Below are 23,348 nucleotides of genomic sequence, written 5' to 3' on the forward strand. Positions count from 1 at the left end.
TTAAAAGAACTTGCACAAAGCCACGCACCATTAGAGGTTGACAATCAATAACAGTTTGAGAAGCAAAAGTTGGTGGAAGAGGAGAAGGCATGATCTTAACAGAATGGAGGCATATTAGAGGAGTTCCCACGATTGATTGCCATTGCTGTTCTCCTAGTGGATATATTGAAGGGCAAAAGCTTCTTGCTGCCAAAAGACAGAATAAAAAAAATAATTAAAACATAGTTAACTTGCTAAAATGATATATTCTTCTAAAACTATCAACTAATAAAGATTTACATTTGCATCCAGTGTTAGCATAAAACTATTTTACATTATCATAAAATCATGTTGCGACATAATTAAAAACATTCAACTTCTTAGGTAATGGATGGTTGTTATCCCAGTCAAACTTTCTAATGAAATTACAATACGTCAATGGATGGTAGTTGTTGGAGATCCCACATCGACTAGAGATTAGAGTCTTTAATAATATATAAGTGGGTGCAAACCTCACTCCATTGAGCCGGTTTTATGGGGTTGAGTTAGTTTTAAAGTCCACTTTGTAATATGGTATCAGAGCTCCTGATCTAGGAGACTCTGCTTCCGCAATTTTTTTTTTTTTAGCCTTCATTGCTGTAATAATTTTCCTTGACAGCCTTCATTGCTGTAATCATTTTTCTTGATAGCCTTCATTGCTGCAATTATTTTTTTTGTTGGACAGCCTTCATTGCTGCAACTTTTTATTTTCCTTATCCTTTCTCCATTGATCACCACCACCACCTTGCACCATTGACCGTTACTGCCACCGCCATTGACCACCACCACCGACCACCACTTCCGTCGCTCGCCAGAACTGCCACTGCTCGCCGGAAACCGCCACCGGAAAATTTTTCTGGCGGATTTTTTTTTTTGTGCGTGAACAGGATCAAATTTTGCCAATCTGAAAAAAGTTGGTTTTGAACTCTCATGGACTCCCTTAGTAAGCCATTTAGCTATTGTTCCTTTACTATGAGTGGTAAGAGTTCTAGTTTTTTATCCTTTAATGCTTCTAGTACTGAAAATATCTGGATTATAGACTCTGGTGCTACTGATCATATGACACCTCATTCCTCTTTTTTTTCATCCTACACTACTTTATCCGGTAAGCCATATATTACTGTTGCTAATGGTTCCACTACCCCCATTAATGGTTGTGGTAACATTCACCTTCAACCTTCATTTCCTTTAAAAAATGTGCTTCATGTTCCCAAACTATCCAATAACCTCTTGTCTATTCAAAAGATTACCCAAGATTTAAATTGTGCAGTGGTATTTTTCCCTTCCCATTGTGTTTTTCAGGATCTTGCCACGGGGAAGACTATTGGAATTGCTAAAGAGCAGGGCGGGTTATATTATTTACAACATGAAGAAAGTAAAAAGGGTGCTAGACTACAAGCACACACTTCTAATTTTCAGCAAGGTCGTGAATCTTGGTCATCCTCTCAAATATGGCTTCAACACAGACGTCTTGGTCATCCTCCATTTAGTACCCTAAAGTCCTTATTTCCTGTTTTATTTACAAAAGTGTCTGCTGAGTCATTTCATTGTGATGTTTGTCAGTTTGCTAAACACCATCGGACAACTTTTCCTCCCAATGGTAATAAAAGTTCTAAACCTTTTGATCTTATTCATTCAGATGTATGGGGACCTTCACCTATTCCTAATATCTCGGGTGCAAAATGGTTTGTTTCATTTATTGATGATTGTACTCGGGTTACTTGGATATTCCTCATGAAAGATAAGTCTGAAGTTTTTCACTTGTTTGTAAAGTTTTACAGAATGATTCAAACACAATTTGAAAGTCCAATTAAGAGATTGCGTTCTGATAATGGAAGAGAATATGTGAACCAAAACCTTTCCAAGTTCCTTGAGGAAAATGGAGTTGTTCATGAATTAACCTGTGTGGACACTCCTCAACAAAATGGGGTTGCTGAAAGGAAAAATCGTCATCTCCTTGAGGTTACTCGAGCTTTACTTTTCCAAACATCTGTTCCTAGATCTTACTGGGGGAAGCAGTCCTGACTGCCACTTATTTGATTAATAGATTACCCTCTCGGGTTTTAGAGGGTGTTACTCCTATTCAGGTTATGACCACATTCTATCCTTCTATTCCCATGTTGAATAGTCTTCAGAATCGTGTCTTTGGTTGTCCTGCTTTTGTCCATGTTCATAGTCCTTATCGGGGTAAGTTGGATCCTCGTGCCATCAAATGTGTCTTCATCGGTTATGCCCCCAACAAAAAGGGGTACAAATGTTATCATCCTCAAAGTCGTAAAGTGTATATTTCCAAAGATGTCACCTTCCATGAAACAGAGTCTTTCTTTCCTAGTTCTCAGCTTCAGGGGGAGAGTATTCAAGAAGCTGAGGACCTTGAGTTGCCACCTTTTCCTTTGTTGCAGGATTTCGTTCTTAGGGAGGATGACAAAGACCTTGCACCAACATCATTACCAGAGAAGAATAATGAAGACAAATATTTTGGAAAACAATATCAGCGAAGGCAACAAGAACCCGTCCTGGTCGAACAGCAACTTCAATTGTCTGAACCGGAGGTAAGAACTCATACCAGTGAGACTCTTGAGGACACCTTAAATACTGCTTTTGAACCTAACCTAAATGATTTACCTATTGCCTTGAGAAAAGAAAAAAGATCTTGTGCCAAATATCCTATATCCCAATTTGTGTCTACAGAAAAACTTTCTATGCAGCACCAGAGTTTTCTTTCAGCTATTGATTCTATCAAAATCCCTTCATCGGTACAAGAAGCCTTAAAAGATGAGAACTGGATTCGAGCCATGAATGAAGAAATGAGCGCGTTAGAAAGGAATGAGACTTGGGAGATTGTAGAGAGACCAAAAGATAAGAAAGCAGTGGGTTGTAGGTGGATATACACAGTTAAGTATAAGTCTGATGGCACACTCGATCGGTATAAAGCAAGGTTGGTTGCAAAAGGGTACACTCAAACCTATGGGATCGATTATGAGGAGACTTTTGCTCCAGTGGCAAAAATGAATACCGTCAGGATTATTCTCTCCCTGGCAGCACACTTTGGTTGGGCAATGCATCAATTTGATGTTAAAAATGCCTTCTTGCATGGAAGCTTGGAGGAAGAAGTATACATGGAGATTCCACCTGGTTATGGTATTGTTAATGAAGGGAATAAGGCGTGCAGACTTAAGAAGGCCCTATATGGTCTTAAACAATCACCTCGTGCTTGGTTTGGAAGGTTTACTCAAGCTATGGTATCTTTGGGGTACCGACAAAGCCAAGGTGACCATACTCTGTTTATAAAACATTCTCAGAATGGTAAACTCACTCTACTTTTGGTCTATGTAGATGATATGATTATTACAGGTGATGATGAGATTGAAAAACAAAATTTGAGGGAGAGACTAGCTGCTCAATTTGAAATGAAGGATCTTGGGAAGCTGAAGTACTTCCTTGGGATAGAGGTTGCTTACTCGAGACAGGGCATCTTTATTTCTCAAAGGAAATACATCCTTGATCTTCTCAAAGAGATTGGTAAGTTGGGTTGTAAGCCCACTGGAGTGCCAATAGAGCAAAATCATAGGATTGGGAATGATGAGGAAAACCCAAAAGTGGAGAAGACACAATATCAAAGACTTGTGGGAAAACTCATTTATCTTTCACACACTAGGCCAGATATAGCCTATGCAGTTAGTGTGGTTAGTCAATTTATGCATGATCCAAGAGAAAGACACTTGCAGGCAGTAGATAAAATTATTCAGTACTTAAAAGCCTCTCCAGGAAAAGGATTGCTATTCAAAAAGGGGGAAAACTTATCCATGAAAGTATATACTGATGCTGACTATGCAGGATCGATTGTTGATAGGAGATCCACCACAGGGTACTGCATGTTCTTGGGTGGAAATCTGGTGACATGGAGGAGCAAGAAGCAAAATGTAGTTGCAAGATCAAGTGCAGAGGCAGAATTTAGAGCCATGGCTCAAGGGGTGTGTGAACTCTTATGGATGAAGATTATACTTGATGACCTAAAAATAAAATATGAAGCTCCTATGGGTTTGGCATGTGATAATAAGTCCGCTATCAGTATTGCACACAATCCGGTTCAACATGATCGAACAAAGCACGTAGAGATAGACCGACACTTTATTAAAGAGAAGTTGGATGATGGTCTTATAGCTACTGAGTACATCCCTTCAAGACTCCAATTGGCAGATATGTTTACTAAGGGACTTTCCACAAAACAATTCGAAGATCTTACTTGCAAGTTGGGAATGATAGATATACATTCACCAACTTGAGGGGGAGTGTTGCATAATCAGGAGAATTATGTTATAATTAAGTGCAGATTCCATTTTATATTTATTAGGACAGATTTGGTAGTGATTTGATTTTATTTGATTTGTACAGCTTTAAACACTCATTATTTCTGGCTTTCATTGTCTATTATTTCTTTCTTTAATTAGGTTGTAAAACAGTCTATAAATAGAGACTGTAATCACATTTGTAATATATCTCAGAAATATATTTCTTCTATTTCTTTCCACTTGGTATCAGAGCCATTTCGAGCCTATCCTAGCGAGTGTTTGTGTTGGGCCTATCGTGCCACCCGCTATCGGGCCGCTATCGGACCACCCAAAATATATAGTCCCACGCACGAGTTGGCAGTCTCGGCGTGAGGGGGTGTGTTGGAGATCCCACATCGACTAGAGATTAGAGCCTTTAATAATATATAAGTGGGTGCAAACCTCACTCCATTGAGCCGGTTTTATGGGGTTGAGTTAGGCTTAAAGTCCACTTTGTAATAGTAGTATACAATTTTCACACTTAGGATGTGTTTGGAAGATCTACAAAAATTAAATTATTTCAATAATCAATTATATGTCTAGTCAATTATGTTATTGAAAAGTAGCTCTAAGATTACATTTTGTTTGGAAGCAACAAACACAGCAGCTTTTACATGAGAAAAAAAGGTATGTACGAAGGGCTGAAAGGAAACAAAGATTATTGGCAATAATCATAAGCTACAATGTTTCAGATTTATAAAATCTAATTATTTCCTGGAAAAAAAAAACTTTATACAGATTTCAGCTATTGTCCCAGTGAGAATATAATATGGATATTCACGTGGATCCCTTGTATTTGAGAAAAACCAAGGAAGATATTATATATAGATTATAGGAAGATATTATATATACATTATACAAAATATATTACATGGACACAGATCATCTACGCCGACATATTTAAAATACATTTAACACACTTCCTCAAGTTGGTGCATATAAATCATTCACTCAACACTTGTTACAAATATAATCACTTCGAAAACTCAGCAATGAATAGGTGAAGACATCTGCTAGCTAATCATTGGAATTAACAGAGTAGTAATGTCTCCATATTCAATCTTTTCATGAATGAAGTGACAATATATCTTAATATGTTTGGTCCTCTCATGAATATTGGATTTGAGACAATATGAAGGGAAACTTGGTTACTGATGTGGAAAGATTTGGACAAACTCACTGCAAGAGTATCTATGAAACATAAATGCAAAAGAATAACAAAGAAAAGACCTCGTTGAACAAATCGGTAGAAGGTAAACAAAGGAAGAAACAAGAAAGAATCAACATACAAAAGTAACGTGATTTAATTGAATTCAAGAGTTAATGACCTTCAGTCTACGTGGACGATAGAATTTAATACCATTGAGATTATAATTCAAAGTTTCTCTCTTACAATGAACTCTCGCTCAACTCACTCTTGGACAGTGTAACAATTGAACAACAAATCTAAGTTATTACAACTTCCTATTTAAAGTGCATAACTATCGTAACTAACTTTTGTGAGATGTACCTAAATATACAAAGAAGACATGTGAACAATGCTAGTCTCAATAAAAGCTAAGAAACTAGACAGTCTACAAAGACTAACCACCACATATACAATAAGACTCACATCTTCTATTGGATGGTCTGATGAAGTTAGATGGTCTAGAAACCTTGACAAGATTTTACTACCATTGACAAGAAGTATCTAACACAAGAGTGTGATAGAGTTGTAGACGGTGCCCACAGGTTAGCATGAACATAGTCAAAACTGCCCTTCGTTCTTTGTTGTGCTACATTAAACTAGACTTTGCAAGCTTTACCTTTGACATGATGTTCACAAAGTCTCAACTGATGAACTTTGTCAGCGCCAAACACAAGCCTTCTTTTTGAAACTCAACTAAGTCTTTCTCGCTTACTTGACCTAGCCTTCTATACCATATCTTAGTCTTGGACAAGACGATCTCCTCAGTAGTAGACACTGAACCAGATACTATGGCACCTTCCAAGGCATGCAAGTCATTCTTTCTTACACCTTTCACCACTACCACGGATCCTCTCATCAGCTTTAAACACATATCCCTTCTTTTCACGTTCACCAAGGGACATAAGGTTACTTTTCAAGCTAGGTACAAATGTAACTTCTTCAAGCACTCTCAGTTCCATCGTGTAAATGAAACTTAATGGTTCCATTTACAATTATCTTATCAAACTTGTTATCGCCAAGATGAATTGGGCCTCCTTCAAGTTTTGTCATGTTCTCCATAGACAGCTAGGTTTCATGTGGAATAAGCAACCAAATCCATTATTAACACACAATTATTAGTACTACTTCACACTAGACTAATGAATCATAATTGTCTTCCACCAACGCTACTTCACTAGACTTAAACAATCTATGAAAGCAAGATAGCCTACCAGATCCAGATGATCTATCAAGGTTGTTAACCTTCTTTTGTCTCTCAGGACAAAACCTTCTAGTGTGATGTTCTATCCTGTAATCGAAACATAATATCTTATGCACCTCCACCATTCTGAGACCTCAAATTCAACCTCCTTCTACTCCCTTTGCCATCATTGGTAGATGATCTTTCCCTTGCTCCTTGTTCGTGTTCAACACTAGACAACTTAACGCCCAAATTTTTGATTAACTCCTTCCAGCTCAGAGCTACCCGAACCTCCTCAAGAGAGAGTCTCTTTACCAAATAATAAGGCTTTCTTGAAACGATCATGCATCAAACACAACAATAACAATGCCTAATCCTCATCATCAATTTGAACATCAATATTCACCAGATCAAGAATCAACTTATCTCATCCAATTGTTTGCAAATTTCCTTTTTCATCACTCACCTTGTATGAGTACAATCAATGCTTCAAATATTGATGATTGTCCAAAGATTTCATCATGTAAAAGCTTTGGATTTGCACCCACAATCCCATTATGGTCTTCTCCTTTGAGACTTATCTCAATACCTTGTCATCAAGGATAAGAACAATCTCCCTATGAGCCTTCTTCAATAGCATTTTCTTGTCCTTCTCAGTCTTTGCAACATCAAACTTGGATTCACCTTCCAGAACTTCATGGAGGCCTTGTTAAACTATAGATGAGCATGCTTCGTCAACCACCATAATCCAAACTCGTCCCAATTTTAGGAATCCTCACATTGTCTGGGCATGGGTATGGGTATGAGTAATAGTCGATTTTTTATCTGTCTCATATATGTTCCCATACTCATCCCTGTTTTAAATTACTAAAACACCTTTAATTTATTAAGTAACCTAAAAAACTTATTTTTCACTATCCTTTTTGGTTTTCATATTGAAGAACCCTTCTATTGCTACACAATTTTTCATTATCTCTCAACTATTTGACTTATTCGATATCCACCAAACTCATTAAGATCCCCAATATATTTTCTCTCTCATCACAACCTCAATTGTACATTTTGTTTCATTTATGAGAATCATTTGCGTAACTCTCAAAATCTCACTTCTTTGACAAGTTTTTTTAGCCAAATAAGTTCATAAGTGACAAAAGTCATAGTTCTATATTCTAATTCTACATTAGATTTTGCGACTATGTTATGGTTTTTGTTTTTCCAAGATATCAATTTGCTACTAATAAAGACATAATATCTAAAATTGTATCTCCTATTATTGGGAGACTTCCTAAATTTGCATATGAGTATCCCACAACGTAAGCATGATTATTGTGTTCATATAACAAAAATTCTCCTAGGGCTCCTTTAATGTACTTTAGCCATATAACCATTTGCATATATGAAATACCAAGTGCAAACCTTGATTGTGAAGACCCATCAACAACCAACAACAAATTTTCCAAGAGGCAACGAAACAAGATATCAAGTACCACGATTTTGAAGAGCATACAAATCATCAAGCATGGCCTATCTCCAACCATGGTGGGTGAAAGGATAATAAACTAGATGTAGACCTAGGGACATAGAAGACATTGTCAAATGAGGGAGATGGGAAAAGATGTACAATACCAACTCCATGACATCAGGTGGAGTGTAAAAGACTAGAAGTAAAAAGAGATGAAAAATATTATTATCAGATATATGATCGCTGGGATGAGAGTCAAGAACCCAAGGGCTAAGATAAGTGGAGTGAGTGAGACCAACAAATGAGGAGCCAATGTGTAGATTGGAAGTAGTGGAACTGGAGACTTGACGCTCCTCATACTATTTTAAGAAATCATGAAAGAGAGTCGAAGATCCAGAACTATTAGACAAATGGACACTAGAATCAGGTGGAACAGGGAGGTAACCTGAGTAACAACAACAATAGCCAACCCATGAGGGCGACCATATGGCATAACATTCGTCAATGGTGTGACCAAGTTTATGACAATGAGCACACCAAGGACGACCTCTGCTTGGTTTGCAAGAGTGGTTGAGGTCATCAAGTTGAGATAGAAATGTAGAGGAATCACCAGGCTGACCAAAGTAGGTATGTCGAGTGGTAACTTACATGGCACATAGAACAAGGTAGACCAAGTAAACTTTAATGTGGGCATAGTTGGAGACCTAAGAATGTGATCACGAGAGTTCTTGGGTAAGAGTGGCACTAGGAGACAATAATTCATTGAAGTAATGTTGAAGATCATGAACCTTGCTCAAATATGACCATCAAGGCGTCGAGGGGCGATGATACCTAGAAGATTCTTACAAACACCATAGAGGCATTGCGTACAATTGGGATACACTAATTGGATCTACTCCCAAATCCCAACACAAATGTCATTGCACAAACTCTCACTAGGATAAACTCTAAATGATTCTGATACCATATTAAGAAGTGGACTTTAAGCTTATCTCAACCTTATAAAACTAGCTTATAAGGTGAGGTTTTCACCCACTTATATACTATGAAATGTCTTTATCACTAGTCGATGTGAAATCTCCAACAATAGATGATGCAGTTGCCAAGTCACATGCATGCACGTTAAAGCTTTGATTATCGTGACTCTTGTGACGTTGTGGTTGAGTTGCTGGAAAAAGGCAGAGCGAGGGAAGAAGACCTAAAATCAAAAAGAGAAAAACGATTTTCTAAAAAAATTGGCACCGATGGACGATGGGATCATTGGATGAACAATGGGATCATTAGAACGACAAGGATTCACTAGGCTCTAGATTCTATGTGTGAATTTTGTGTGTTGAGTACAACAAGGAAGATATTATATGTAAGATTATAAAAAATATATTACAAAGAGATGGGCTTACACCCATATATTGAAAATACATTTAACAATTTCAAACAAATAACTTCAAAATCCAAACAACTCTTTTATCCTGAAAACAACTGAAATCAAATAAAAAAAGAATATTTATCAAATGTTCATATTGGATTAGAACTAAATTCATAAATTAATACCAAATGATGGTACTTGGAAAGCATCAGCTGGGACAGATTGCATTGATGGTTGCACTAAGGTACATGGAGGAAATGAAATGGTGTCCCTGCATTTCAATATACAAATGGTAGAATTTGGTTACATAATATAATTTTAACTATGTAAAGAAATAAAGAATTCTTTTATTGATAGCCATCATGCAAATTATATTTTCATAATCTCTATTTTTAAGAATCAAATTCTTTAAAAGAAGAAAATATAAATATGCTAAAATAAATAGAAAGATTTTGAAGTTTTGTTTCCTAATCATTATGGAGATATTGAAGATACTTTTATTCTAATATGTTATTTACAACACACACTCTCAAGTTAATAAATGAATATAAATTATTCCCAATTTTTCTATAAGATCTTGGAAGTTTCCCTGAGAAAACCCTTTAATAAAAATGTTCATTGTTCTTGCAGGAAAATAGGTTGTGACCACAACAACTGTGTTAAGATTATTTTTTATGAAGTATTTATCAATTTGAATATGTATGGTAATATTATGTTCTACTAGATTATGGACAATGTCAATGGCTGACTAATTTTTAAAATGCAATTTTATAGGAATCTCAACCTTTATTTTAAAGGCATATAGAATTATTTTCATCCAGAGTCCTTCACACACCTTGAGCAAGGCACTAGAATGAGAATCTGTATCAATTTTTGCCTATTTAGGTCACCAAATTCTCTCCAAGAAACATAAAGTATTCAAAGGTAGATTTTCTGTTAGTAACAAAACTTACATAGTCTATGTCTATCTATATCAGTATATATTTTCAGGGTCAAAGTGTCTCCTTTCTTGAATAGAAACCTCTTTCATAGAGTTGACATCAAGTATTGAAGAATTTCGCCAACTGCTTCCATGTGTCTTTCTCTTGGATCATGCATAAAATGACTTACCACACTAACTACATAAACAATGTCTAGCCTCGTGTTGGATAGATAAATAAGTCTTCCACCAATCTTGACTTCCAATTTAATGATTTTGTTCAATAACTCCTGAAGTTCTAAATCTCAACTTATCTATTTCTTTTAGAAGACCAAATACATATTTTCTTTAAGAGACGAAAATCCCTTTTTAAAATAAAAAACCTCTACTCAAAAGAAATAGTTGAGTTTTCTAGATCTTTAATTTCAAATTGGACTGTCAATTTTTCCTATAATGTCAATTTCTTTGTTTCATCATCTCCTGCGATAAATATCATCCACATAAATTTAGCAATATAGTGAATTTACATGTAAGAGTGCCTTATGAATGAAGTATTATGTTCTTGGCTTTGCCTGTATACTAAGGAAATCATTACTTACGTAATCACTCAAATCATACTCTTCGAGATTGCTTAAGACAATATATGACCTTCTTTTGGAGGCATATTTTATTCCTTCCACTATGAGTTTCAAATCTTGAAGGAATCTCCTTGTACGCAACGCTCCGTGAAGAAAGACCTTTTTCACATCCAATTGTTTTAATACCGACCAAAACGAGCTGCTAGAGTAAAAACAACTGGAATTGTATTCATCTTTGCTACAAGAGAAAATGTATTCTCATAATCAATTTAATAAATTTGAGTATATATCTCTTTACAACCAATCTAGCTCTATATTTGTCTATTGTCCCATGTGGCTTCTATTTCACTATAAACATCCATTTGCACCTTACAACTATTTTGTCTCTTGGTTTATCAACAATCTCGCATATTGAGAGTTTCTTTCTAATGCACTCATCTCCTTTCTCATGGCTTGAGTTCAATGTTCACTTTTCATGACTTCTTAAACCAAAGTAGAAATAACTATGGCATTAATGACAACAATAAAACTTCAATATTTATTAGAAAGATTGTCAGTGTAAACTTATTGAGAAGTAGGATATTTAACACATTTACCTCCTTATTGTTACCTTTAGGGGTCATCACCTCCAAATCAGACAACTTTTCTTAAAGTTAAACTGGGTTGTTTCCTTCTTTGATATTTTTTGTTAAAGAATTTGTCTACTTCTTTCTTATTGTGGGTTCGTTTGATCCATTTGTGGTGGTTCGTCACTTGCAAAGATAAATATAGTAATGATAGGAAAGAGTTCATCTGCTTCAAGTGTTTTCTCCATATAAAGCAAAGGACGGACAAAAAATAATTTTGTTTCATGAAAAGTGACATCCATAGTGATAAAGACACGATGGCTCTCAAGATGATAACATTTGTACTTCTTTTAATTAGAAGGATAACCAATAAATACACATTCAAAAGCTCTAAGATCTAATCCATTGCAATCAGGATTATAAGAGTGAACAAAAGCAACACATCCAAAGACTTGACTCTAGAAGGGTAGAGGGAACAAGAGATAATAGAGACTCAAAAGAACTAACGTCATTTAAGACACAAGTAGGTAACCTATTGATGAGAAATAGAAAGGGGGTTGTTTTGATATTCAATTTAGGGAAGCATATTGATATTACACTTAAGAAAGATGAGAAGGGGAACAATACTAGGAATTAAGGAAATAGTCTTCAATGTCTACTAGGAATTAACTCCCATTATAGTAGCCTTTATTATCACTTCATTCCCACTAGTGTTTTAATTGTCTCTTTTATTAATTTTTAATAGAAGCATCATTATTCCCTACCATGAGAATATGAATGGTCATCTTCTCTTGTGATTTGAGCCAGCCGAAACTTAGTGAAAATTCAACCTACTTAATTAGAAAAAGCATAACTAAAATTATAAAGAAAAACTCAAAAATATATCAACCCCCTATATCTATCATATCACATGTTATGGCAACTAACACAACTTCTCCTCGTTTGGTTTAGGGGACGAAATGTCTAATCTCATAATAGTTTAGGAGCACTCCATGACCGCATTAAGAATTTTGAATACAATAAATATAACTAAGAATTGAAATGACTGATATTGCTTTAAATATATCATCATATTCATACTCATATCTTTAAATAAAATTAATAAGTAACTAGGTTCAAAATATACTTGAGCAAAATCATACATTCTAACGATCATAACATAATTAATAAAGGAAACATAGTAATGCAATTAATCTTATTTCTATTTATAAAATAATTGTTCGAAAACAACAATCTAAATTAGAATCCTTTACGATTAAATTGATTATATTTGAATAAATATTTTCAATGACTTTTATTTATGCAATATATGGAGAAAATATATATGAAACAATAAGTGTGCTCATCACACGATGTTAAAATAAATTTTTAAAAAAAATATTTGTTTTTATTTTTATATTGAGCACATGAATAAAAGGAAACACAATCTTCCATGTGTGCAGACGTATAAGATTATAATCAAGTTAATTCTAGTAATTTTGCACATCAAGATTAAAAAATGATATTAAATTATTCAATAATATCAAGATGAAGATTGCACTATTATAGTCATATTCTCATGTAACTATAAGTACAAGATGGAGATGAATGTAGCAAAGACATCCTAACACACAACTACAATTCTATTTTCTTACAAACGCCTAGGAGCCTATATTCTTTACCTTTAGTTTTTGTAAGTTAGTGAGAAAACCTTGTAAGATCCTTCATTCAGTGAAGTTACACCCTTGGAAGGAAACTTTCATTGTATATCCTCTTTATGAGAGTTATTACTTAGGTTCACCTTGTTCATTGCTATTTGTAATCAGAAACGACAGTTAAGAATACATGGAATTCTTAATCCCAATGAAAAATTAAAACGGGATAGTTAGGAGTGACTTGTGTACTTGTGATAGTTAGGAGTGTACTTGTGATAGTTAGGATTGACTTGTGTACTAGCTTTGTGATTAAATTACTAGTGGAACCATTTAAGAGTTTCTTCAAGTAAAAATGGACATAACCCAAGTGTTTAGGGTGAACTAGTATAAATCTTTTGCATTATTCTTAATGATTAGATGAAACACTAAAAAGTCTAGTGCTCTCACAAAATAAACTATTATGCTCTATTTAACCTTCCTTCTAGAGCCCTCTTATACCTTCACAAATATCTTGAAAAGGGAAAGCTCTAACCACTTTTAGAAAAATAGGATGATTTTTTGTTTTTATAACCCCTTTTTTTAGCGTTAACACATGTTAATTAATGAACAATACCATAATGAAACAATTTTGAAAAATTCATGATTCACATATTGTTAGGCAGGAAAATAAAGACAACACTTGGAGGGTGTATCAGAGAAGGAAATTTAAGAATAAAGGTTGAGCGGGTTAGTTAGTTGTTGGTTTAGTTAGTTGAGGTGAGGGGGTCTTTAAATAATGACCAACCTGCTGTGGGGAAGGGAATCTGGATTGTTGTATGAAGTTGACAGGAATTAACCTATGTGAAAGGAGCTATTCTCCTTTGTAACCCTTTTGGGTGTTCTGTTCGGCACTGTAATAAAACAAAGTTTTCTTTCTTCTTGCTGTGTTTGGGAGGGAATTCTGGGTTTTCTGTCTGGGAACCTAACATCTTGGTCCGACCTGCCGGATCTAAAAAAACAGAGAGTGAGGAAGAAAAGATGGAACAGAGGATGGCAGCAGTAGAGAAATTTACCAGTGAACAATTGAAATGGAATTCTGAAATAAGAGCAGAAATTCTGGGGTTGAAAGAAGGCATGCTGGAGTTGAAAGAAATCAAAGAAATGTTGCGGGATCTCAAGAAAGGAGATAGAAGGTCGGAAGGGGGAGAGAGTTCGGTGAATGGTGAGGAAAGAGTGGAGGAACCATCAAGACAGGATAGCCAATGGGAAAAGATGAATGAAGGAGAGATGAAGTCATGGGGTAGGAGAGTGGAGTTACCGGTTTTTGAGGGCGGGGACCCAATGGGTTGGCTGGCCAGAGCTGAAAAATTCTTTGAGGTGCAGAATGTGACAATTGGGGAAAGATTAAAATTGGCCTTCATCAGTATGGAGGGAAGCACCAGTCCTTGGTTCAGTTTTTGGAGAAAGAACTCCAAGAATCCTTCTTGGGAAGAGTTTTCCATGGCGCTGAATAGGAGTTTTGGGGGAAAGGAGAGAAGTTCTGTTTTTGAGAAGCTGGCAAAGATCAAACAGAATGGAAGAATTGATGAATACATTTAAGATTTTGAGCTTTTAGTGTCACAAGCACCTCAGACAGGGGAGGAACAGCTGTTGGGGTATTTTTTTGCTGGATTACAGCCCAAGATTCGTAACCAAATCAGACCGCATGACCCCAAAGAATTGATGAGAGCCATGGAGATTGCGCTGGATGTTGAGGAGTCCTTCAGGGAATAAAAAACTGGCAGTTTTGGGCATAGGAATAATGCGTCGTTTGGGCGATATCAAGGAAGCATCGGGATAACAGGCCGCACAGATTTGCATAAGGGGAATAGTGGGCCAGTCTCGTCTAGTTTGGCTAGCACAGCAAGGAAGGAGTCTTCTTCTTCCAATAGAGAGTTTCGACCAGGAGAAGGATCCAGAAACAGGGGGTCCAGGACCCTTCCCTATCCCGAATATGTGAGAAGAAGGGAAGAGGGAAGATGTTTCCATTGTGGAGGGACATACGGTCCCGGACATCGCTGCCCAGAAAAGGATTTGAGGGTTTTCATCTGCGTAGAAGATGAGGGAGACCCTAGAGAGGTGAACCATGGTGGGTGGGGACAGATTGAGGAAGATTTGGAAAAAGAAGAAGAGGAGAGGGAGTGTCTACAGATGGATTTATCCATTTTTTCTGCTGGGGTTTAACACAACCCAACACCATGAAGTTACAAGGGGAAGTGAAGGGAAGTATAGCATTGGTATTGATTGATAGTGGGGCTAGCCACAATTTCATATCGGCCAAGTTGGTTAGCAAATTGGGATTACCAATTGAGTCCACACCATTGTATAATGTGAGGTTAGGTGATGGCCATAAGAAAGGAGCAAGTGGGTGCTGTCAAGGCGTGAAGGTGAAGCTGGGAAATTATAGGTTTGAAGAGACCTTTTTCCTTTTTGAGTTAGGAGGGGTGGATATGATCTTGGGAGTAGCTTGGTTGGCAACGTTGGGTGAAGTGAAAGTCAATTGGAAAACGTTGACGATGAATTTCTGCATTAACGGCCAGCAGGTGCAAATTAGAGGAGATCCCAAGTTATCTAGGACCTTGGTGACTCCTAAGGCTTTAAACAAGGAGACGGAGATCGAAGCAGTGTCCCTCATATGGGAACTAGAGAGCGCTGACCAGCCCAATGCATATCATACCGAGAGTGACAGGAAGATTGTGGGGCTGACGGGGAAGCAAACAACCGAATTAAAAGATGTTCTCAAGGAATGTGCAGGGGTTTTTGAAGAAACCAAGCAATTGCCACCCAACAGGGAGATTGATCATAAAATCCCAATTAAAGCTGGGATAGATCCGATTAATGTCAGACCGTATAGGTACCCACATCTGCTAAAAACAGAGATAGAGAAGCAAGTTGACGAAATGCTGAAGGCAGGGATAATCAGACCCAGCAACAGCCCGTATTCGAGTCCTGTGATCCTAGTAAAAAAGAAGGATGCAGCTGGAGGTTCTATGTGGATTATAGGGCCTTGAATAAGGCAACAATTTCGGATAAATTTTCGATTCCCGTAATAGAGGAATTGTTGGACGAATTGTATGGGGCACAATACTTCTCTAAGGTAGATTTATGGGCTGGCTATCACCTGATTCGTATGTATGAATCGGACATACAAAAGAGTGCTTTTCGGACTCAGCATGGGCATTATGAATCGCTAGTTATGCCGTTTGGGCTAACTAATGCTCCGGCTACTTTTCAATGCACCATGAATAACATTCTTCGTTCATACTTGAGGAAGTTTGTGCTGGTTTTCTTCGATGATATTTTGATATACAACCGAATTTGGGAGGAGCATGTCACACAGTTGAAACAGGTTCTAAAGACTCTCATCCAGCACCAGTTTTATGCAAATCACAAAAAATGCGAGTTTGGTGAACGAGAAGTCCAGTATCTGGGCCATGTAATTTTAGGGGAGGGAGTTCAAATGGATCCTCATAAAATTTCAGCAATAATGCAATGGCCCACGCCCAAATCAGTGAAGGCGTTGAGAGGTTTTTCAGGCCTCACAGGTTATTATATAAGATTCATCCATAACTATGGAAGAACGGCGAGACCCTTAACACAGTTGTTGAAAAAGGGGAAGTTTGAGTGGACAGAGGATAGTACCAATGCCATGCAGCAGTTACAAAATGTGGTCACTAATGCTCCGGTGTTACTGATGTCAGATTTCAGCCAACCGTTTTGCATTGAATGCGATGCTTCAGGCACTGGGTTGGGAGCGGTATTGTCCCAAAATAAAAAAACCTATAGCATTTTTCAGCAAGGCGTTAGCGGAGACTTCGTTGGCAAAATCTATATACAAGAAGGAATTAATAGCCTTGGTATTAGCAATTCAGCATTGGCGGCCTTACGTGATAGGCAGGAAATTTACGGTTTACACGGATCAGAAGAGTCTTAGGTATTTACTGGAACAAAGAATCACCACTCAAAACCAACAGAATTGGTTAGCCAAATTGTTGGGATATGAATTTGATATTGTGTATAAACTGGGAGCATCTAATAAGGTGGCAGATGCGTTATCTCGAAGGTTGGAAGAGGAAGAGGATGGAGGGGTGGAGATCAATGTGTTGTCCAAGCCTTACTGGCGGGATGTTGAATTAGTAGAGGCAGAAAATCAGCAAGATCCGACTTTAAGGAAAATCATGGAAGAATTAAGAAGCAAATCGGAGTCACATGGGAATTATACCTTGGAAAATGGAAGACTCCATTACAACGGCAGGATAGTTTTATCATCATCTTCGAGTTGGATTCCCAAACTGCTCCAAGAATACCACACTACACCTATGGGAGGACATTCAGGGATTTTCCGAACCTACAGAAGAATAGCGCAGTCCTTGCATTGGATGGGCATTAAGAAGACTGTCACGGAATATGTCCAGGCTTGTGCGGTGTGCCAACAGGACAAGTATCAAGCGTGCTCCCTACACGGGTTGCTCCAACCGTTGCCGATTCCAAAAGTAATTTGGGAAGAAATGAGTATGGACTTCATTGTGAGACTACCTAAATCAGGCGGGAAGGATGTGATTTTGGTGTTAGTGGATCGTCTTAGTAAGTATGGACATTTCATTCCTCTTAAACATCCGTATTCGGCTAGAACAGTCGCAGAAGCGTTTGCCAAAGAGGTGCTAAGATTATATGGCATTCCAGCCTCCATTGTCAGTGATAGAGACTCGACGTTTCTAAGTCTGTTTTGGAAGGAATTATTCAAGTTGCAGGGGACAACGTTGAGGATGAGTTCAGCGTATCACCCAGAAACGAATGGTCAAACTGAGGTGTTGAATAGAACGTTAGAAACATACCTTCGTTGCTTTAGCTCAGAGCAGCCCAAAATGTGGGTACTTTTCCTTCCTTGGGTGGAATATTGGTATAACACCAGTTTCCATGGGGCAGCAAGGTGTACACCATTTGAAGTGGTGTATGGACGACCTCCTCCTTCTCTGGCTCATTTTGTTCCAGGGGAAACAATGGTGGAGGAGGTAGGACAAGATTTAATGAATAGGGATGAGGCCCTGACTCAACTCAGATTTCATTTAAGAAGAGCGCAGGATCAAAAGTCCAAGTTCGCTAATCGTCACAGGAAAAGTTCCCCAATTAAAGTAGGAGATATGGTGTATTTGAAAATTCGTCCGCATCGCCAACTATCTATGCCTAGTCGATTGCATCCTAAACTGGCAGCTAGATATTATGGGCCTTTTTCAGTTATATCAAAAGTGGGTCCGGTGGCTTTTCGACTACAATTACCAGAACAAGCTCGAATACACCCGATTTTTCATGTGTCTCAACTCAAGTTGGCAGTGGGACAACACCAAATATATCCGAATTTGCCTCAAGAATTTCAGGGACACGCTGCGAACCTCTATCCAAGAGAAATTTTGAATAGACGTGACGTAAGAATGCAAGGAGCACGCGTTCCACAAATCTTAGTTCAATGGAAGGAAGGGGACAATGATACTGCTACATGGGAGGATGTGGCTATCATCAAGGAGCAGTTTCCTGATTTCAACCTTGAGGACAAGGTTGTTTTGGTAGAAAGGAGTAATGTTAGGCAGGAAAATAAAGACAACACTTGGAGGGTGTATCAGAGAAGGAAATGTTGCATAATCAGGAGAATTATGCTGTAATTAAGTGCAGATTCCATTTATATTTATTAGGAGAGATTTGTTAGTGATTTTATTTTATTTGATTTGTACAGCTTTAAACAACCATTATAATTGTCTTTTATTACCTATTATTTCCTTCCTTAAATAGATTGTAAAACAGTCTATAAATAGAGACTGTAATCACATTTGTAAGACACATTAGAAATACATTCCTTCTATTTCTTTCTATTCCTTTCAACTTGGTATCAGAGCTCCTGATCTGGGAGACTCTGTTTCTACAATTTTTTGGCAGCCTTCATTGCTGCAAATACTTTTCTAGGCAGCCTTTATTGCTGCAAATACTACCGCTGCCGACCTCCGCTGCCGACCTCTGTAGCCGACCTCTACCTCCGCTGCCGACCTCCGCTGCCGACAGACGTAGCCGACCTCCGCTGCTGCCCGACGTTGACCGACGTAGCCGACCTCCGCTGCCGACCGACGTAGCCGACCGCCGCTGCCGACTGACGTTGACAGACGTGCTGACCGACGTAACCGACGTGCCGACCGACGTAGCCGACCTCCGACGCCGACCTCCGACGTTGACCGCTGCTGCTGAAATTTTTTTTTTTTCCAGCATTTTTTTTCAAACAAAAATCACCTCCAGTTTTGTCGTATTTCGGTCAACTCTTACCAATGGCAACTAACAACACAACCTCTCTTAGCTCCAATGATTTGCCGATGTTGCAAAGCAGTTATCGTCTCGATGGAAACAACTACCTGCAATGGGCCCAGTTGGTTCGTGCTACTCTCAAAGGAAGGAAGAAATTGAGTCACCTAGAAGGGAACCCTCCAGCCAAAACTGATTCGAAATATGAAGACTGGGACGATGAAGACTCTCTTATCATGACCTGGTTATGGAATTCTATGACGCCAGAGATTAGCCGAAATTGTATGTTCTTCTCCACTGCTAAGGAGATTTGGGAAAACCTTTGTCAAACATACTCCATGAAAAAAGATACTGCAGCATGGTACGAGATAGAAAACAAGATCTTTCATACCAGCCAAGGGAGCCTTTCAGTAACAAACTACTATGGTATGTTGAATGGTTTATGGATCGAATTAGATCAATATCAAAATTTGAAGATGAAGTGCACAGATGACTGTATTGCACTAACACAATTTCTTGAAAGGGTACGCATATTTAAATTTCTTTCTGGATTAAACCCTGAATTTGATCCAATTAGGATTCAGATTTTGGGAAAGGAAAATTTCCCTTCTCTCTCAGAGGTTTTTCACATTGTACGAGGGGAAGAAACTCGGAGGTTAGTAATGTTGGATGGGGGCAACTCCGTTGATAGTTCAGCTCTAAGTACTAACAACTCTGGTGATAGTTCAGCTATGGCGACTGGCAAGGGACCTATAAAAGGTTCATTTCCTTCATTTGGAAAGCCTCCCACAAAGGCTAATCGTGAAGATCGTTGGTGCAGTTATTGTAAAAAGACAGGTCATACTAAGGAAAGATGCTTCAAACTTCATGGAAAGGAGAAGGTCTTGGAACGTATTGGAGGATTCAAAGGTACCATACAAAGGCATGCTAATCAAGCATCATCTGACTCTGAAAGTACGACCTTACCTTTCCCTCAAATAGCAGAGGAGGTCCCCTCACTCAGCAAAGAAGAGTTGGAACGTTTACGAGCTCTCATGAACTCTCTTAGTAAGACTAGCTCTTGTTCTTTAACCATGAGTGGTAAGAGTTCTAGTTTCTTATCCTTTAATGCTTCTGGTACTGAGAATATCTGGATTATAGACTCTGGTGCTACTGATCATATGACACCTCATTCCTCTTATTTTTCATCCTACAATGTCTTGTCTTATAACCAACATATTACTGTAGCTAATGGTTCCAATACCCCCATTACTGGTCGTGGTAATATCCACCTTCAACCTTCCTTCCCTTTAAAAAATGTGCTTCATGTTCCCAACCTATCTAATAACCTCTTGTCAATTCATAAGATTACCCAAGATTTAAATTGTGCAGTGACATTTTTTCCTTCCCATTGTGTTTTTCAGGATCTTGCCACGGGGAAGACAATTGGACTTGCTAAAGAGCAGGGCGGGTTATATTACTTACAACAGGAAGAAACTAAAAAATGTGCTAAACTACAGGCACACACTTCTAGTCTTCAGCAAGGCACTGAATCTTGGTCATCTTCTCAAATATGGCTTCAACACAGACGTCTTGGACATCCTCCTTTTAGTACCCTAAAATCCTTATTTCCTGTTTTATTTACAAAATTATCGGTTGAGTCTTTTCATTGTGATGTTGGTCAGTTTGCTAAACACCATAGAACAACTTTTCCTTCGAATAATAATAGAAGTTCAAAACCTTTTGATCTTATTCATTCTGATGTATGGGGACCTTCATCTATTCCTAATATCTCGGGTGCAAAATGGTTTGTTTCATTTATTGATGATTGTACTCGCGTTACCTGGATATTCCTTATGAAAGATAAGTCTGAAGTTTTTCACTTGTTTGTAAATTTTTACAAAATGGTTCAAACACAATTTGAAAGTCCAATTAAGAGATTACGTTCTGATAATGGACGAGAATATGTCAACCAGAACCTTTCAAAGTTTCTTCAGGAAAATGGAGTTGTTCATGAATTAACCTGTGTGGACACTCCTCAACAAAATGGGGTTGCTGAAAGAAAAAATCGTCATCTCCTTGAGGTAACTAGAGCTTTACTTTTCCAAATGTCTGTTCCAAAATCTTACTGGGAGGAAGCCGTCCTGACTGCCACTTATTTAATTAATAGATTACCTTCTCGGGTTTTAGAGGGTGTTACTCCTATTCAACTTATGACCATATTCTATCCTTTTATTCCCATGTTAACTAGTCTTCAGAGTCGTGTCTTTGGTTGTCCAGCTTTTGTACATGTTCATAGCCCGTATCGAGGTAAGTTAGATCCTCGTGCCATCAAATGTGTCTTCATTGGTTATGCCCCCAACAAAAAGGGGTACAAATGTTATCATCCTCAAAGTCGTAAAGTTTATATTTCCAAAGATGTCAGCTTCCATGAAACAGAGTCTTTCTTTCCTAGTTCTCAGCTTCAGGGGGAGAGTATTCAAGAAGCTGAGGACCTTGAGTTGCCACCTTTTCCTTTGTTGCAGAATTCCGTTCTTAAGGAGAATGACAAAGACCCTATGCCAACATCATTACCAGAGAAGAATAATGAGGACAGATACTTTGGGAAACAATACCAACGAAGGCAACAAGAACCCGTCCTGATCGAACAGCAACTTCAATTGTCCGAACCGGAGGTAAGAACCCATACCTATGAGACCCTTGAGGACACTTTAAATAAAACTAACCTAGATGATTTACCTATTGCCTTGAGAAAAGAAAAAAGATCTTGTGCCAAATATCCTATATCTCAATTTGTGTCTACAGAAAAACTTTCTATGCAGCACCAGAGTTTTCTTTCAGCTATTGATTCTATTAGAATCCCTACATTAGTACAAGAAGCCTTAGAGGATGAGAACTGGGTTCGAGCCATGAATGAAGAAATGAAGGCATTAGAAAAGAATGAGACTTGGGAGATTGTAGAGAGACCAAAGGATAAGAAGGCAGTGGGTTGTCGGTGGATATACACAGTGAAGTATCAGTCTAATGGCACGTTGGATCGATATAAAGCAAGGTTAGTTGCAAAAGGGTACACTCAAACCTATGGGATCGATTATGAGGAAACTTTTGCTCCAGTAGCAAAAATGAATACAGTCAGAATTATTCTCTCCTTGGCAGCGCACTTTGATTGGGATATGCATCAGTTTGATGTTAAGAATGCCTTCTTGCATGGATGCTTGGAGGAAGAAGTATACATGGAGATTCCACCGGGTTATGGTAATGTTAATGAAGAAAATAAGGTGTGCAGACTTAAGAAGGCCTTGTATGGTCTTAAACAATCACCTCGTGCTTGGTTTGGAAGGTTTACTCAAGCTATGGTATCTTTGGGGTACCGACAAAGCCAAGGTGACCATACTCTGTTTATAAAACATTCTCAGAATGGTAAACTCACTCTACTTTTGGTCTATGTAGATGATATGATTATTACAGGTGATGATGAGATTGAAAAACAAAATTTGAAGGAGAGACTAGCTGCTCAATTTGAGATGAAGGATCTTGGGAAGCTGAAGTACTTTCTTGGGATAGAAGTTGCTTACTCAAGACAGGGCATCTTTATTTCTCAAAGAAAATACATCCTTGATCTTCTCAAAGAGACTGGTAAGTTGGGTTGTAAGCCCACTGGAGTGCCAATAGAGCAAAATCATAGGATTGGGAATGATGAGGAAAACCCAAAAGTGGAGAAGACACAATATCAAAGACTTGTGGGGAAACTCATTTATCTATCACACACTAGGCCAGACATAGCCTATGCAGTTAGTGTGGTTAGCCAATTTATGCATGATCCAAG

The 23,348-nt window shown here is 37.9% G+C and overlaps 2 protein-coding genes across 2 annotated transcripts in view; one reads left to right on the forward strand and one right to left on the reverse strand.

Annotated features, from left to right (window-relative positions):
• The window catches only part of LOC137819395 (uncharacterized), a 60,555-nt gene that overhangs the window by 14,765 nt on the left and 22,442 nt on the right, over positions 1–23,348 (reverse strand). The window contains exons 14-15 of the mRNA XM_068623232.1: positions 9,732–9,817; positions 29–186 (exon numbers count right to left, since the gene is read on the reverse strand). Of these exons, the coding sequence (XP_068479333.1) occupies positions 29–186; positions 9,732–9,817 (244 nt within the window). The remainder of the gene's footprint in view (positions 1–28; positions 187–9,731; positions 9,818–23,348) is intronic.
• LOC137819403 (uncharacterized) lies at positions 15,331–16,405 on the forward strand. Its single transcript, XM_068623243.1, has one exon. It carries the CDS (start codon positions 15,460–15,462, stop codon positions 16,270–16,272), a length of 813 nt encoding a protein of 270 aa, XP_068479344.1. The 5' UTR covers positions 15,331–15,459; the 3' UTR covers positions 16,273–16,405.

This window comes from Phaseolus vulgaris, chromosome 11 (assembly GCF_000499845.2).
Source record: "Phaseolus vulgaris cultivar G19833 chromosome 11, P. vulgaris v2.0, whole genome shotgun sequence".
NCBI lineage: Eukaryota > Viridiplantae > Streptophyta > Magnoliopsida > Fabales > Fabaceae > Phaseolus > Phaseolus vulgaris.